The sequence below is a fragment of the Canis lupus genome, chromosome 34 (assembly GCF_048164855.1).
Source record: "Canis lupus baileyi chromosome 34, mCanLup2.hap1, whole genome shotgun sequence".
In the NCBI taxonomy this organism is placed as follows: domain Eukaryota; kingdom Metazoa; phylum Chordata; class Mammalia; order Carnivora; family Canidae; genus Canis; species Canis lupus.
The window spans coordinates 16,913,668-16,931,763 of NC_132871.1; the positions used below are offsets into that span (position 1 = coordinate 16,913,668).

Sequence of the window (18,096 nt, forward strand, 5' to 3'; positions counted from 1 at the left end):
TATTTTAACTTGAAACCCGAAGGTCTGTGAGTGTATGTGTTAAGTTTAGTTGGAAGAGAGTAAGGATGATAATGGATTATTTTAACACTGAATTTAGTAAAACTGAATTTAATTAGCTAAAGGTAACGGGATGGAAATGTTCTATTTGCTGTTGGCATCACTTAATCTTCCTTTCCAGGTCTCTGTTGCAAATTAGAAGCCAGGTGTCAATTCATTTTTTGAGCAGTTTCTACAAAAAAGAATGAATCTAGCAGTTTAAGGTTTAACTAGAATAGATTCAGGTTATCCAACAGAGGAAGATTGACAGCAAATGCTCCTGACATTCCTCTCTCTGGGAGCTTTGAGAATATGGTAGCATAATTCTCAAATTGTCTCACGAGAAAGCCAGTGCTACCTTGGCATTTCTTGACCTCTGGCTTCTGAAGTCTTTGCAATGACTGTGCTTTGTAGAGGAGAGGACGTGCAAACCTTCAGGGGAATTTCGCTGTAATAATCACCGCTGCATCCCTCTTCGCTGGAGGTGTGATGGGCACAACGACTGTGGAGATCACTCAGATGAAGAAAACTGTGGTGAGTGTTCAGGGTTCTACCACTTTAACATGTTACCAGACCTGTGATGTCTGTTATTTGTGCAAAATTCAGTTGTCTGTGCCATTCATCCTCCAGGGGTAGGATGACAAGGACCTGGTCACTCTTGCATTCTGCTGACTGGCACATTTCTATCTTTTCTTTGATTAAAACAGAAGCATCTCCCTTTACGATGCTTATAATGAAGTTTTGGGAGAAGGGTGTTTACCCAAGAATATGTTTGGTTTATCGCATTTGTTTATATTTAACTTTTTTTTTCTAAAAAGGATCTGAGGTGACTTGTAATAGAGGACAAATATAATAAGATAAAGAATAGAAAGAAAAAATTAGTACCAAGAGAAGTTGAGGAGGGAAAGGTGCTAACCCAAAGACCTTGCTTCTTAGGTGCTTGCCCCAAAATGGTATTAATAGCCGAGGAAAGAGATCTTGTATTTAGGATTGTCGTCTCCCTCTGGAATAGCTGACTATTTTAGGAGGGCTAGTGGTTAAATGACAGGTCAGGTTTTAGTTCCTCTCTCCCAGTGAAGGTGAAGGTGCCGACTACAAGGAATTGGACAGCGAGGTCAAGGAAAGGAAACCAAAGTTTTGGATCATGTCAAACTGGATACTCCGTTCTGAATAACTAGATGTATTTTGAAAACAACTTTAATGAGACCCTGCCCTGAGCATATGTCATTGATTTTGATATATGTCAATTTTTGATAGACTAATATGGAATACGTTCTTCTTTTAAGTAGGCTCCACACCCATTGTGAAGCTTGAGCTCACAACCCCAAGATCAAGAGTTTCATGCTGTACCACCTGGGCCAGCCAGGTGCCTTGTAATATGGAACACAATCTAACTTTAGTCACTTTTTGGAAGTAAGAAGTGATTGCCATTTTCCATATGCAATTGAGAGACTCAGGATGATGATTACACCTGCAAATATCAATTGGCACAACACAAAAGTGTGATCCAGTGGAATTTTAGATTTGAGAAAGTTCATGTTTAATCCTATAGAAGGTTATCTAGTCTATCATGAAATCAGCAATCATATTAAGATTAAATCACCTCTGGACAAAACTCGTAATAAAGGCCATTCATTACATTCTTAAAATTGAGGTAGAAGATCTAGTTTTGAAGGACAGGTGGTCTGCCCACCTAAGCAAATTGTTAGGACTTGGGACACAGGATGCATGGCACCCTGAGGGTACTCAGGCCAACTCACGAGTCTGTCTTCTGTGTCTGATTCCTCGTTCCCCCTGATGGCTTTGTGGCTTTCCTTTGCAGTCCCCCGGGAGTGCTCAGAAAGTGAGTTTCGATGTGATGATCAAAGCTGCATTCCCTCTCGATGGGTCTGTGACCATACCAATGACTGCGGCGACAACTCAGATGAGCGGGACTGTGGTAACTGTCAGAACTCCTTTAGAGGCTTAGCGTGGGGTGTAGTACTAGCGTCAGCGTATTTGACGGGAGAAAGGACTTCATGTGAGAGTTCATATGTTTTTTTTTTAAAGAGTAAAACAATTTCTGTGTCATTTATGTAATATATAAACCTTAGCATGACACAGTACCCTCTGCTCTGTAGTTTCTATGCTTTATTCTTAACTTATAGCCGTCTTGATTAATAATAGAAGAAAATGGCAAGAGATTTTTAAAAATCTCATTTTAACTTAAATATTTCCTAGGAGCATACTTTAATCTGTGTTCTTATAAGTAACAACAACAAAAACATTCATTTTTCCTACTGTTCCCCAGAAAGTGGCCCTGAGGGATATATCACCATGGCTCCCTGGTGTAGAGGTCAGGGCATTAAAATAGAAATCATAAACCCCAAGTGATTTTTATAGCTCTTTACTCATGAAGGGTTCGGTCTGGAAATCCAGATTTCTGAGAAAAAGCTTATTTCTTTTAATATTTAATAGAGATTATTTAATAGAGGAGATTATTTAATAGAGGAGAGATAAGTACTTCCATCTCCATGTGTTGAATGGGGGGACTTTACTCATTTGCTAACCACAAGTTGTGCATTTGTGGTAAGCCAGTCACAGGATGTGGATAAAAATGTGATGAAGTACTTACTATATTTCATGGGCCTGAGAATGAGAAGGTCTGCTGGAATGACAGTCTTTTCTCTTCAGAGATGAAGACCTGCCAACCTGGATATTTTCAGTGTCAGAGTGGACACTGTGTGTCTGAGCAAGTGAAATGTGATGGAACTGCTGACTGTCTGGATGCCTCCGATGAAGCCACCTGTCGTAAGTTTCTAGGCACCCATGGTACTGTTTATTTGAAATATGTGGACATGGCCTTTTAGACCCCACCTCTCCATCAGCCACCACCTTTTAGATGAAAAGGCTCTAGGGATTTTCCACGTAGTGTTCATTGGTAATTATCAGTTCCCCTGGGTCTGAGTTGCCACACACAGAGAGTTCCTCAGTCATTCAAGTGCGTTTCATTCTCAATATTTTAAGGAGAGAATATATTAAATATCTGTGCTAACAAAAATACTTACATATTATTGCCTATCATACAAATCATTCATTGAAAAAAAACCCCACAGGTAAACAAGTATATTCAAGCAATGTATAAAGAGGTATCAAGAACTTGAAATGGGTATTAGAACATACTGAGTTTATAGCATTAACATTTTTCCAAATTGTGTGATGGCATTAAAAAAAGTTTAAAAATGAAGGTCAATATGATCATTCACATTTTAGTCTTTATGAATCACTAAATAAATAAATAAATATTAACTGTTATTATCTATGATGGATGTTATTAATGATGTGGTTGCCACATCTTAAAACCTATTTTCGAAGAAATTATATAAATGGATGGTGGGTAAAGCCAGTGCTGACACAGCTGAAGAGTGCCCTTGCCTAAAAAGAGAAAGTCCAGCACTATCCATGGAATGACTGATGTCTTTGAAAACTGGGATTGGACAACTGTTGTTAAGAAGTATTTCATCATAATTTCAGACAGTGTAAGGCAACAGTACATCTTGAATAAGGAAGGGCAGGCTAGAATGGAAAGAGCTAACGGACAAATAGCAGGCTAACTTTCCAGAACAAGTAGCTTTTTCTAATCATTTGAATATGTTTTCTCTCCACCAACAGCCACTCGCTTCCCCAATGGTGCATATTGCTCAGCTACTATGTTCGAATGTAAAAATCACGTTTGTGTCAGGTCATCTTGGAAATGTGATGGTGACGATGACTGTGGCGACGGTTCTGATGAAGAACTTCACCTGTGCTGTAAGAGGGAGACAAAGGGCGGGTATGGGAGTGGTGTCATCTGGCGAAATCTCAACATTTCTTGTATGGAGCATGTGATGCCGGCGGGCAGTTGGACAATTTCTGAATACTGGATGTATGAGCATCATCAGTGTGATTTTACTTGGTCTTCTTCCCCAGTTTGCTATTTGGAACATGGGCTGTTAGGTAAACATTCCTCCCTGTTCCTTTTTAGCCCAAGGATTTGACAAAAATCCCGTGTCAGTATTTCCTTCTCTACAGATAACATTAATTAGGGTACATTATATTTTCACAGTGGTATCTCCACATTTTTCTAGCCACTTCTTTTCTTGGTAGGAACTAACCATGTTTTGCTTTGCTTGACGGGTCTTGAAAGATATCTTAAGCCTGTGTAATGTTCAGAGAAGTCCTTAGGAAGTTGCTGCCTCTTTGGGAGGAGTTTGTGCCTACAGCCACATTGAAAAGTGGAGGCAGAGACACAGCCACAATGAAAAGTGACCAGCACTGGTTTATAATGTTGCACATCTTTCACAGAAAAGTATTCTTGCAACAGTTCTATTAACAATACTTCTAAGAATCAGCTCTTGGATCTGATTTTTTTCCCTCAATTGACCTTATCACAAGTTTCTCCTTTTGCTCCTGTGTATGGTGCAAAAGCAGAAGGAAAATCAAGCAGCCAAACTTTTCCATGTGGAAGAACACACATGTGTGTCGAGTTCATGCAATTCCTGGTATGTGCACAGAGGGCTGTGCGCTGGTACCAAACAAGTAAGGGACCTGGGTTCTACCTTTAGGTGCCTCATAGGTGCAGAAGCATCAGCTAGAAGTTTATCTCTGGACAACAAGATGAGTCAGGGTTTGATTGTGAAATAGTGACTTTAAACGTAAGAGGTGAGGGAATTCGGGAAGGAAAGTCTGTCATGGTGTGAAACTTCATACTCTGGAGGGTCAGTGACAATTGTAGTCAGAGGAGCAAACAGTGGCCTCCTTACTATTAGGATAAGAGTTCATGTTTGGTCCTGCCAGCCTCTCCAGTCTCATAGCTTGTCATCGTCCCTCTCATTCCATGCTCTGGCTACAGAGACTTTGATTCAGGTCCAAAACCTGCTATGCTCCTTCCTGACTCACTTCCCAAGTGAAGCCTTTTCTGATCCCTTCTTCCCTTGATCTATATCCGGTCTCCCCAATGGATGCTATCATAGCAGGTCCAGTTTGTGGCTCTTTTCACAGTTGCCATTGAACAGTTAATTTGCAGAGTCTGTTTCTCTGATAAAATGAAAGTTCTATGAGGACAATGACTATGCCTTTCTTGTTCTGCATTGTACTGGTTCCTAGCACAGTGCTGTGGTGTGTGCTTGATACTCAGGATGTATTTGTCGATTGGTTAATTGCATGAACATATGAATGGATGAATGGAGCCAACCTAATGCTGGCATGGGAGCATTTTAGATACCTTATGTTCTACTCTTAACTTGTACTTTTGTTTTTCCATCTTTACTTTCAGTGGATGTGTCCTGTGAGTCTCCAAACCGGTTCCGATGTGACAATAATCGCTGTATTTATAAGCATGAGCTGTGCAACCATGTGGATGACTGTGGAGATGGGAGCGATGAGAAAGAGGAGCAGTGTAAGCAAAAGTGAAAAAGAAGGAAAAACTAAGGGCCCCCAGAGTTGTCTGCAGCTTGCAAAATGTACCTCTGGGATTTCAGTTTTTTCTGTAGAGGCTTGAACTGTATCTATGATGGCAGATCTCTGTTGACAACTGTTTACAGACCGCATAAACACACAATGTTACTCCAATGCATCTCTCCCCTGCTTATTTATTGAAAAACTGTTTCAGTTGAGCAAGTCCCCTAATTTTTTAGTCTCTGTTTAAGTATTCAAAAAGGATTTTTGGAGAAAATTGAGGACAAACACTAAATACTAGTTGCCTCACGCTTCACAAATTAATGGTTTATTTATTTTCAAAAACGAGGTTTGGTCACTTTTCAGCCTAGAGATACTAATTGTTAATCTAGGCATATGAACTTCTTAATGCCCAGCTGAAAAGATCACATTAAATAAGACAGCACTGGTGTTAACAGAGCTTGTCTTACATGCATCTTTAAAATGGAAATTAATTTCCCAGAAGAGAAAAATAATGGATTATTTTAAGATAGGAGTTTCAAACTGGTTGCATTTAATGTTTCAGATATTGAAAAAAACCTGTGCTTTCCCACTGTGAGAATGTTTTAAGATCTATCCATTGAAGGGGAGAGTTGATTAATTTTTTGGGTAATTTACCTAGAGAAAAGTCGTGAGGAAAATGATTTCCCTTGACTCCAATTACTTTATTCTCTAAAAGGATACTATTTGGGAAAATTTAGACAAATGGCTAATATTTCTCATTTCTATCCTTTGTATTGATGTGACCTTAGAATGCTCACTACCAGTTCTCCTACTAGAAGGAACTGTTTTAAGGTTTTTTTGGTTTTTGGGCAGAGGTGAACCTATGGTTATAACATTGTTCCTATGTTTACTTGAGGCATAACACAAAAGGATGAAAACCCAGAAATAAAAACATTTTTAGAATTTTGAGCAGGTTTCCCCTTCTCCCCTTCTCTTTCCATTTCCTTTATTACTGTTGCCATTTTTTTTATGGAGCCAGACAATTATTGCATGTGGTCAAATCTGACAGTGGCTAAAAGGGGTGATAAACTTACTCTTCCCAAAGAGTAGGATGCTACTCAAAGGAATCATTACTTACCTTCACAACAGACAAACCACAGCATTTAAATGGCTTGAGGTAGCAGGGATTGAATTTTTTTTCAAGATTTATTTATTTGAGAGAGAGCACAAGGCAGAGAGAGGCAGAGGGAGATAGAAACCCCAGCAGATACGGTGCTCAGCACAGAGCCCAATGTGGGGCTCGATCTCACAACCCTGAGGTCATGACCTGAGCTGAAACCAAGAGTTAGATGCCCAACCATCTGAGCCACCCAGGCGCCCCGGTAGCAGAGGCTGATTTAAAGTTTGAGGATGAGGCAATTCTCCTTTGTCCTATAATGATGCCAACTGCAACACATAGTCTTTGAGGTTGCTGAGGCAGAAGGAGGCACACAGGTTCTTAATTTCCTGGGCATGGAAGTGCTAGATCTCGCTTGTGCCTGTGGTCCTTTGGTTGGAACTGGCCACATGGCCCCAGTCTAACTGCAAGGGAGACTGTAGAGAAGTACATGGATGTTTAATGAATACCAGTGGTTTCTACCACAATTACCCTTGTGTCACTAAAAATCCGTTCACAATTTTCTTTCCATGCATAGAACACCCTGAACCTGTCTATAGGGGACACGACTGAGATCCATTCAGTAACTGAAATCCAGGAGCTCTGGATGATAGGCTGTAGTCCTGCTGTCAATTGCAGATTGGGTTCCTCTTGGTCTGAAGAAACATAAACTAATAAACAAGTTTTATTTATGCCCCTCTGCCCCCAATAGATTGTGGTGGATCGGGGAAAGCATAATGGAAATAAAGATTTCAGGATGCCCGGGTGGCTCAGCAATTGAGCATCTGCCTTTGGCTCAGGGCGTGATCCTGGGGTCTGGGATCAAGTCCCACATTGGGTCCCTTGCTGGGAGTCTGCTTCTCCCTCTGCCTATGTCTCTTCCTCTCTCTGTGTGTCTCTCATGAATAAATAAATAAAATCTTAAAAAAAAAAAAGAAAGATTCCCATTGGGCAAGAAAGAATTAAAGACTCATGGAATTCACCAATCTGTAGCAGTTCTGAGGTACCAAGGGGCAAAGGTGCCACAGGCGTCGGACAGGTCTGATTTATGCCTGTTGCCCTGGTGGAATTATTACCGGTGCCCTTTTACTCTCAAAAGCAAATCAAGGTGGAGAGTAAACTATATGGTTACCTTATGCGGACATTGTGAAGACCACTACAGTGGGGAGTGGAGGAGATTCACTGAAGAGGTCATGACTCCGTTCTGGAGGAGTGACTCTGTCTATTGGCCCTACTTGTCTCTGACTCCACCCTTTGGGAGTGTTTCCTTGTCTTTTTTTTTACTCTTTAACTGAAGACAGGGCAGGAGAATTAAGCCCTTTTTAAAAATTTTTTATTTATTTTTATTATTATTATTTTTTTTAAGTAAGCCCTTTTTAAGAGCTGCACAGCTTTCAACCAGTCCCTGCTTATGAAAGGTTGGGGGCCCAAGGCTTTTTTAGAATTCTAGTCACAGTATTTTGATTCATTTGGTCATATGTTTCTGTTGAAATTGAGCAGACTTTTCATGCATTTGATTCCAGTCAGTTCTAAAAGTCAATAACCTCACCTAGTGTTTCTTTTGTGACAATTTTTGAACCTGCTTTATTTCTTTGCTTTGTTTTCCTTGCATCTTTATCTCAACCAATCATCAGTTAAATTCAGGCCACCTAGAAATATAGATGGGTAGTCATTTCATCCAACTCAGAGGTTTCACTGGGTATTTGTATCTCAAAGCCTTCTAAATTCAGAAATAGAATCTTACTGTTTGGCATCTAAATGCAGTCAGCTTCTCCCACACATCAAATTTCTGGACTTTCTTTTATTTCATTTCTGCTTATAAATTAACTGGTTCTACCCTGAGTTTTCCTCTGTCTTATACTACCTTGCCAAACTCAGGTAATGGGAAGCAGTGCACACTACTAACATTCTGTTTTCTCACCTGTTTTCCCTTATTGACGTGTTCAATAAGCAAGTGTGGTCTGCATTCCAATTTTTCCAAAGTGACACTTTTACCTAATGCATTGCCTTTGCATAGTATGGGTCTCCATCTCTCCTGTCTCCAATATGCCTTTCCTCATTGCTTGCCTCCTGACTGTGAAGGCAGTGCCAAATAATTTAGGTTTTTATTACGGAAGTACCTTACATATATACTATATACTATTCAGAATAATTATTCAGTATAGTATAATGAATAGTATACTATTATACTCTTCAGAACTATAATACTAACTCTGCTCCCATCACATTTCAAACTCTCAGTGGTGGAACCTAATGAAGACTCTCACCCTGGTAAAGGCCAGTGCAGGTTGCCCAGCCTCTCCATCTTATAACTAGGCCACCCGAAACACATGGGTTCCAAAGTTGCCAAAGCAGGGAGACACAGGGGCTTTAATTGCTTCAGTCCAGAGACGACATATATGGCTTCCTACTCATCACCCATCGGCCAGAACTAGTCACATGATCCCCAAAAAACTGCAAAGGAGACTGGGAAATGTGGGAAAGCACAAGCTTATTTGTGAGCAGTTAATTGTCTGCCACAGAGGGAAGCATCTTGTTCCACAGAAAAGAAAGTTTTGACTTTGACTTTAACTTTTGTTCTTAAATTACAGGTTTAGCTTCGACCTCTAGACCTTGTACAGAAAATGAATTTAAGTGTAGCAATGGACATTGCATTTCACAGAATCTTGTATGCGATGATGTCGATGACTGTGGTGACCATTTTGATGAAACGGGTTGCAGTAAGTAAATATTTATTTTTGTATTTCATTGTAGTAACTCAGGTGTACCTAATAAAAGCATGTAATAACATCAAGTAGATGATAACCATGTATTTCTCTTTAATTTACTTTGTGCTCTGAACTGCAGTCAAGCCTATAGCTACCTGTTATTGAGCATTTTCTCTACACCAGACATTGTGCTAACCACTGAATATGTGCTGAGCATGAATCATCTCATTTTATCCTTGTAACAATCCTATGAGCTGGGTATTATTTTCTCTCTCAATTTTTTTAAGATTTCTAATTCATAAAAAATAAAAGATTTCTTATTCATTAGAGAGAGAAAGAGAGCACACAGAGAAGGAAGGACAGAGGGAGAGGAAGAGAGTAACCCAAGCAGACTCCATGCTGAGTGCAGAGCCTGACATGGGGCTCGATCTTATTATCCTGAGATCATGGCCTGAGCTGAAACCAAGAGTCAGACTGCACCACCCCGGGACCCCTAAGTTTCTTTTTTAATAAGGAAACTGTCTTACAGGTGTGAAAAAATTGCATGTCTTTTTGCCATCCAGAGGCTGAGTAAGGATTTGAACTCTGATCTACTTTTTTTTTTTTTTTTAACTCTGATCTACTTAACTCCAGAGTACCTCCTCCCAGTTAACTAGGTGCCTCCCAGCATCTTAAAGCTATGTATTTTGTTTTTGTCTGTATATTTTTTCACCTTAAGCCAAATGCAGTATCCTTTGGCACTTAGGGGAAAAGCTTCTAAGGGGAATTAATAAAGATGAGGATGTCACAGGGTACCTCGGGAGAAACATTTATTTTTATTTTTAAAGCAGAAGGAGGACTTTGTGTAGGAAAAGAATGATGAACACAATCAAGAGGTGCTTCTAGTTCAATATTATGATGGAAATGTCAGAATTACATGTTAATAATTCACACCTTTTTAGTCTTTCAGAGTTCTTATGAAATCCTTGCACATATATTATCTAATTTGTCACTCAAGCAAACCCCATTGGGTTGCTATTATTATGTCTATCTGTATAATACATCTCAGAGAACTTAAGGAAGTTGCTTGAGGTCATACAGAGTGGCAGAGGCAGAATTTAAATAGTCTTGTGACTCCAGATGAGGAGAGCTGGCCTCTAGTTTCCTCTGCCATTAGCTGTGCCTTTTTGGGCATCAACTGACCTCTCCTGGCCTCAGTTTCTTCATAGGATAAAAAAGTTCTTCAAACTCTAGGAGCCCGTGACTTAGTCATCTTAGTTAGCTTCACACATTTTCCACTTCTTGGGCTTTAATCGCTTATTTCTTGAGACATTCCAAGGATTTCTTGGCAGCTTTTCTCCTGTGTGAGTTGCAAAGGAAGATAACTGGTCATAAATGCATTGATTTGCCCTTTATTTCACACACTTTCCTAGTGGGGCCTAGAATTTTTGACATAGTAATGTGACTTGGTTAAATATTTTAAAAAGCATGAACATGACAGGGTTTGCAAAACTGGGTGTTAGATTTGAGTTCTGGTGCTGAGGCTGATAAGTGAACTGTTCCAGGAGTTTGGAGTATTTTCTAGTTGGGCTTGGGTCAAATATTAGTTCCTTTTTTAGTTGATATTTAAAAAGCTTACAATTGGCTACAGTGCTTTTAATTCAAATGACATTTGATTAAAAGCTGGGTTTATTTAAAGAAAATAAATGGCATAGATATTAATTTAGGTATAGAAGGAGCATTTCTTTTTGGGTATTAAGTGAGTATGTGATAGCAAATCAGTCTTACTGCTGTGGGTCAAGAATTTGAGACTAGAATTCTTATTCAAAATTCCAGTTCTTGGGTGCTTGGGTGGCTCCGTTGGTTAAACATCTGCCTTCAGCTCAGGTCATAGTCCCAGGGTTTTAGGATCAAGTCTCACATCAGTCTTCCTGCTCAGCTGGGAGTCTACTTCAAGAAGGGAGCCTGTTTCTCCCTCTCCTTCTGCCCCTCTGCTCTGTTTGTGCTCTCTTTTGATTTCTCTCAAATTAGTCAAATACCAGCTCTTGGGTGCTACTAATCCACTGCCTTTTCTTTTCTCTTCTTTTCTTGCCCTTCTCTTCTTTTCATTTTAAACAGGATCGAGTGTTCAGGGCATATGTTTGCTTTTAAAGAGTATTTTAAGATCAGGAAAGGAGAGACTACTATTTTTAGAGTGTCATATGTTTGGATATATCTGTTGTTTGTGGATTAAGATGGTGATCATTATTGAAAGAAGTTATAAGTTCCTCACTTGAGGAAGAATCTTAAAGTGTTATAAGGCTTCTGCTCTTGTTTGAAGGACTCTTGCTTCGTAAGAGTGTAAGTCACTCAGGGGAGCAGTTGGTCCAGAAATGTTTACCTTCTGGACCTTTTAGTCATGTTATAGATTTTATACGTAGGAGGAGATTATAGAGTCTAATTATACACGAGACTGAAAGAGATTATGTAACTGGTTAAGACTATCCAAATTAATAAAAACACGTCACATTTATTAATATTGTAGAGGAGACATCACTACCAGCCTTACAGAAATTTAAAAGATAATAAGGGAACACTATGAGAAACTTTATGTCAATAAATTGGACAACTTAGGTGAAATGGTCAAATTCTTAGACAGAAAACAATGAAACTGACCTGGAAGAAATAAAAAATCTGAATAGACTTATTTAGTAATGTGTAGTTCTTAAGAGCTAAACTAAGGCTTTCATGTATATAGCTTTGAAGTATAAACTCCAGAGGCAGCATTTCACTGAATGCTATTGTGCTAATTTTGTGGTTATTTTTCTTTTTTGAAACTCAATGTTTTTAGTCTGTTTAAACCACATATACTTAAGTGGTCATCATACCCTTAAGGGACTCTCATTTCCTACTGTAGGAGACCGATAGATATAAATCTATTTTGCTTTGGAAGAATTGAACCAGGAGATACTACAGTCTCCTGGGCTAAAACATGGCTTTGACAGATATTGACAGAGATAAGGACTCAGGGCACTGATGAGCAATCAAGTATGAGGATGAAATCTGAGCTGTTAAAAGTCTGCCCTGGAGTATCTGGACCCCAGAACAGCAGGGATAACAAAGGTTATTCGTACTATTCATATTCAACTATTGTTGAATTTTTTTTAGATTATGAAAGCTATAAAGTCCAGAAAACATATTAATATTAAAAGTAAAATCACTTGAATCCCATAAACTAAAAGATAACTAGTCTTAAGTTTGATGTACCTTGGTTGTCTTTTTTGTGCATAGATGTGCAAAAATCATTTAATATTTAAAAAATTTAAGATATATTCGATCTTTAGCATAAAAGACTTATCCTCCGTTTTTGTTATAGACATTTTCCATGTCAAAGTATCATTTGAGGGGTCCTGGGTGGCTCAGTGGTTGAGTGTCTGCCTTTGGCTCAGGTTGTGATCCCAGGGTCCTGGGATGGAGTCCCTCATCAGGTTCCCTGCAGGGAGCCTGCTTCTCCCTCTGCCTATATCTGCCTCTCTCTCTCTGTGTCTCTCATAAGTAAATAAATAAAATCTTAAAAAAAAAGTATCATTTGAAATCATGAATTTGAATGATTGCCTAGCAGTCCCTCATGTAGATAATCATAATTCATTGATTGTAAGATGCGTGTTTATTTTCACATTTAAATGTCTCTGAAACAAGGATCATTCTTCAATTGATAATTTGCCATAGTGTAAGTCCCACAGTTTTTCTATTTTAGCATTACATAAAATGGTGCATCAATAGAGTCTAATGGTGTCTTACTTAGATTTGATAAAATAGAGTAAACCATAATTGTTCAAATTGTTTTCAAAATTTTATCAACAATTTATAATCCTTACATATAAATCATACTGCACATTTTTTCTTTTTGAAGGAAAATTTATTAACATGGAATAACTGGATAACAGAGTATGAATATTTTTAAAGTCCTTGGTTCATACATGTTACTGCAAAATTTCTTTCCATGTATGCCACCCATGGTTCTTAGAGTAGTTGTATGATTTATAACTATATGCATTTTACTGTGCCCTAACACTTGATATATATGTATACACATATCTCAACTGGTCTTCTTATAAATTTATAATTTCCTATTTGTTATGTTGTTCTAAACTGTATCAGTGTCCTTTATTACACATCTAATAGGATATATATTACGTGTATTATTTTTATATTATATACTATATATATATATATATATGTTTATGGAGCAGATAGTTACAGTTTTAAAGAGCCCCTGACTTCATGGTTCTGGACTCTGGAATTAGATGCCCTGGGAAGCCTAGCAGTGCTGAATATAGGGAAGATTGCCTCAAGGATCTAACATTATATACAATTGTATAAATGACATCCAGTCCATTACCAGATATCTGAATACAAAGGCCTTCGGTCCTCTACAAAGACTTACAGAAAGAGGTTATCTTGAGATGTCATATAATACACATGTCAGGTGGGTTTGATAGGTGGGATAAATAGGTTTATGTCTTTCATTTGTAATGCTAAGATTGTTTCTCCAGATACAGGAAAAGAAAGATCATGTGCAGAGAATCTATGTGAACAAAATTGTACACAGTTAAATGAAGGAGGCTTTATCTGTTCCTGTAGACCTGGGTTCAAAGCCAGTATTTTGGACAGAAACTCCTGTGACGGTAGAGTATATTTCCTACAATTCCCATTAGGAGATCCTCATACTTTTTAGGTTCTCCATTCATTCTCTTTTATTAACCACTGTTTAATTCCCTTAATAGAACTAAACTCTTGGTTCTAGTTCATTAAAATACTTAAGTGCACCAATAATTATACTGTTAGAGGGTGATGATCAGTTCTGATTGAGACTGTAAGCTGTACTTTCATGATGTATATAAGCAATGATGACAAATGTTAAGGTTTTGCTCACTAATTTCTTGGGTCATGAACAAAAAATCCACAACATTTGGGAATGCCAATTACTTTTTTTCCATGCTCTCTTGCCAGTCCCTAGCAGATGGTTAGGCAGATAGCTCATTCTTAGTAATGTCTGTGGAATTGGTAAGATTTCCTAAGGCTTTGGAAATGATGACTGCTTATTGTATCAGTGTGGGAGATCAAAATTAAAAAAATAAATAAACACAAGTTTTACTTTCTTCCTCAAAGTCCAACAACACATATTTATTACACACCTACTTATGCTAGACATAAGTGAGATCTAATGTATGAAATTGGAAGGTACCTTATCAAGATGGTAAGGAATGAGTATCATTTTAAGTGTCTTTCATTATTTGAATTGGCTGTTTCTAACTCATGATGTGTCATGTCATACTCAGATGATTGAGACCATTCTTTTGTTCTTTGGAAGCTGAAACTTAAGAACTCAATGAAGAAACCAAATGAACAAGTCCCTTTCCTGAAACTAGTTAGGCCAAGGGAGGTGGTACCATGCAACACCAACACACAGCTGCTCTCCAAAAGTGGAACTTTTGTTCTGCTATTTCACATAGTCACTCTGTTGCAGTCGAACCCTGTCTTCATTGCCTACTCTCTTTGGGACTTTGGGTTTAAGAATTGTCCATATTGCAGTCATTTTGGAGAATTAAATGAGGCACAAGCTTGAAAAGCATGTGAAACAATATCTGAAGCTTAATAAGTGCTCCACAAATGATGGCAACATGGCTTATCTTCATCTGCAGCCTCCTCAGGCTTCATTGCTTATGACTATGGATTTAAACAGGAACGAGGCCTCAAAGGAATGTTTGGGAGCAGATGTTGCATATTTGCTTTTATTTTATCTGCAGACATCAATGAATGTGAGCAGTTTGGGGTTTGTCCCCAGAACTGCCAGAACACCAAAGGAAGTTATGAGTGTTCCTGTGCCGAAGGCTTCAGGTCTGTGAGTGACCAGTATGGAAAACGATGCGCTGCTGATGGTATGATGGGTTTGTGTTGGGATTAATCAGTTGACTTTCAGAGAAATAAATTTTGATGATTACAGTATACCAGAAAATAAACTTTACACTCTCAGAGTCTTATTGTTAATTCACCAGCTACTTCTTTTCCAATGCCCATCCAGCCTCTTCTCTCCTCTCTCTTGCCAGATGAAAACAATAACTACAATCCCACGCAAATACATAGGAATTAAAATAGGAGTCAGCGTTATTTATTATTCTGGGCTGAGCCTCTTGTCCACCTTGGTAAAACTTCAAAAACTGGATAAGATGTTGCCTTCCAGAATATTAAGACAACAAAAGCTTGCTTTTGTTGTCCAATGATGGTCGACAGATTAATGAAGCCCTCCAGTTCTCACTACAAGATCAAGGTCTGAGGCCCTATGATTCAAAATGGATCACAAAAAACAGTCATATTCACTTGGGGCAAATCAAGGCCATTCTGTTGATAAATCTTCTTTACTGTTCATGGGCTGCCGATCACAGATAAAGTCTGGCTCATTTATAACTTCAATTGTTAGTTCTACATCTTAGGTTAATGCTGGTATCTGAGAGTTGGGCCTCATAGAAAGCAGTAATAAGTACTAAATAGAAAGGACAAAAGAGAAAGACTGTGTGGCAGAAGTATTATATAGTTCAAATTTCCAAGGGTCTGATCTAAATCAGCTTATCCCCTCAAGGGTTATAGGTCTTTACAAGTCTTATAGATTTGAATTTGAAATTTGTGCTAGAGTTTAAAGAATTTGATAAGGAAATAACATTTTACTTTGCAAATTAAGGGTAAAATGGCTGTTCAATTTCTTCATACAAATTGGGCTTTTAAAGCATGCATCTGATTAGCATACTTAAATATTTTACCCCCCAAACATTTTTGACACTAAATGAAAACTAGGGTAAAGGCATTTGAGCAGTTGGTCTGGTAATTAGGCAGCAAATTAAAAACTATTTAAGTCTTTAACTAAGGAGATGACTGAAATAAATGCTCATAGTCATATAAAACACAATGTCAAGACAGAGGAAATATATAAAGTGAACTTTCAAAAGTTACTCAAATGAGATTCGATTGACATTATGAAAGTAAATTAAATTTAAAAATTCTAGACAATGCACCTCAGGATGAGTCACCATTGAAATAGCTGCTTTGGGTAAGAACAAGAACAAGCTGTTTTTGTCATTAGCTGGAAGATGAATTGAGTCATGGAGCTGATTACCTGCTAAAAAATCATAAAATCTGTCTGTAAAGAGTAAGGAATGAGGACATCCTGGTAAACTTTTAGTAGGACTGTACATGTATTTCTTCTGTGAGATTGTCTATAATCTTGTCTATTTTATTGTCAGTGAGTAAAGAAAAACATCAGTGGAAAAGAGGACACTATCTAGGGGTCTCAGTCTTGTCTTGCTTTAAACCTTTACCCACAGAGGACAAAGAGTAAAGAACAACATCCCTAACAGAAATATTAGCTTTCCACCTGAAAATGGAGACAAGAATGTCCATAGTCACAGATTTTCCACCCCAGTTGGATAGTTAGTTCTATTAATTAGCAAAGGTAGTCAGATTCCTATAAAAACTTATGGGGTAACTGGGTGCCTTAAGGAAGGCATGCGATGTAATGAGTGCTGGATTTTATATGAGACTGACGAATTACTGATCTCTACCCCTGAAACCAATAATACATTATATGTTAATTAATTGAATTTAAATAAAAAACCAAACCAAACAAATGCTATTTTATATCTACTTTCTATAAAAAAGAATTCAGATAGAATGCAAACAGATAAAGCAGCCCTTGTCTTTTTTTACAGGTAACCCTCCTTTGTTGCTACTGCCCGAAAATGTCCGGATTCGAAAATATAATCTCTCATCTGAGAAGTTCTCAGATTATCTTGAAGGCGAAGAACGTATTCAGGCTATTGATTATGATTGGGATCCTGAAGACATAGGTCTCAGTGAGTATGACCTTTGGCATCTGTCATCGATATTAATTGAATTATTAAATTGTAAGGTCTTTGGAGAATCTGTTTTTTAATGAGTGAATTTTATTGCATGAGTGGAAGAGGAAGCTCCTCCTAATCCAGCATGCTCTGGAGTGTGGGCATAGTGTGGCCATGTGTTCCAGCAAAGCTTTCTCAACTTTTAACCAAACCTTCTCCCATCTCTGGGGATTATCCTTTTAGGACCACCTCATCCCTTTATTTAATATCTCTTTGTCTTTGCTCATGCAGGGACTGTTCTTCCCTGTCACTGTACCCTTCAAAATTTCTATTCAAACTTCAAAGACTCAGTTCAAATGTCATCTCCTCTGACATCTTCTATAATCCTTCCTGGGCACAGTTCCATAATTGCTCACTCATGAGCCTATATAGTGTTTTATATGTGCTTTTACTAAAGCACGTTACACTGAGTTACAGCTCTCCACATAATTTTCTCCCTGAATTTTAACCATGAGCTCTTTGGAGACAGGATTGAATCTAATTCAACTCTGCAAGCCTAGCATCTGACCCAACATCTAGTACAGTGTATGCAATGGTTGCTTTAGAAATTTAGTTCAATGGATGAAAATATGAAAAATGTTTATTGTTGAGTCTTTCATGACTCTGTGGGGTGTGTGGGAGATGGTAATGAGGCAGGAATCAGAAAACTCATCTTCTATGCCTATTACCCTCATCTCTTAAGCTTTATAACCTTAAATAATTGTAACAATTATCTCATTCTCCATTTCTTATCTGTAAAGTAAGGACAGTAATCTTGTCTGCCTGCCTACCTCTGAGAGTTCTTTGAAGATGAAATGAGAAAACAGATGTGAAAGTGCTTTGCAAACTATCAGTAACTATGCTATGTAAGATTTATTATGGCTGTGTTTACACACTTACTCAATACAAT

At 38.2% G+C, this 18,096-nt stretch overlaps 1 protein-coding gene across 1 annotated transcript in view; it reads left to right on the top strand.

Annotated features, from left to right (window-relative positions):
* LRP2 (LDL receptor related protein 2) overlaps nucleotides 1–18,096 on the top strand; it is a 196,265-nt gene that overhangs the window by 158,096 nt on the left and 20,073 nt on the right. Inside the window, exons 58-66 of the mRNA XM_072811537.1 lie at nucleotides 451–570; nucleotides 1,859–1,975; nucleotides 2,710–2,826; nucleotides 3,688–3,825; nucleotides 5,330–5,452; nucleotides 9,181–9,309; nucleotides 13,812–13,943; nucleotides 15,066–15,197; nucleotides 17,019–17,162. Of these exons, the coding sequence (XP_072667638.1) occupies nucleotides 451–570; nucleotides 1,859–1,975; nucleotides 2,710–2,826; nucleotides 3,688–3,825; nucleotides 5,330–5,452; nucleotides 9,181–9,309; nucleotides 13,812–13,943; nucleotides 15,066–15,197; nucleotides 17,019–17,162 (1,152 nt within the window). The remainder of the gene's footprint in view (nucleotides 1–450; nucleotides 571–1,858; nucleotides 1,976–2,709; nucleotides 2,827–3,687; nucleotides 3,826–5,329; nucleotides 5,453–9,180; nucleotides 9,310–13,811; nucleotides 13,944–15,065; nucleotides 15,198–17,018; nucleotides 17,163–18,096) is intronic.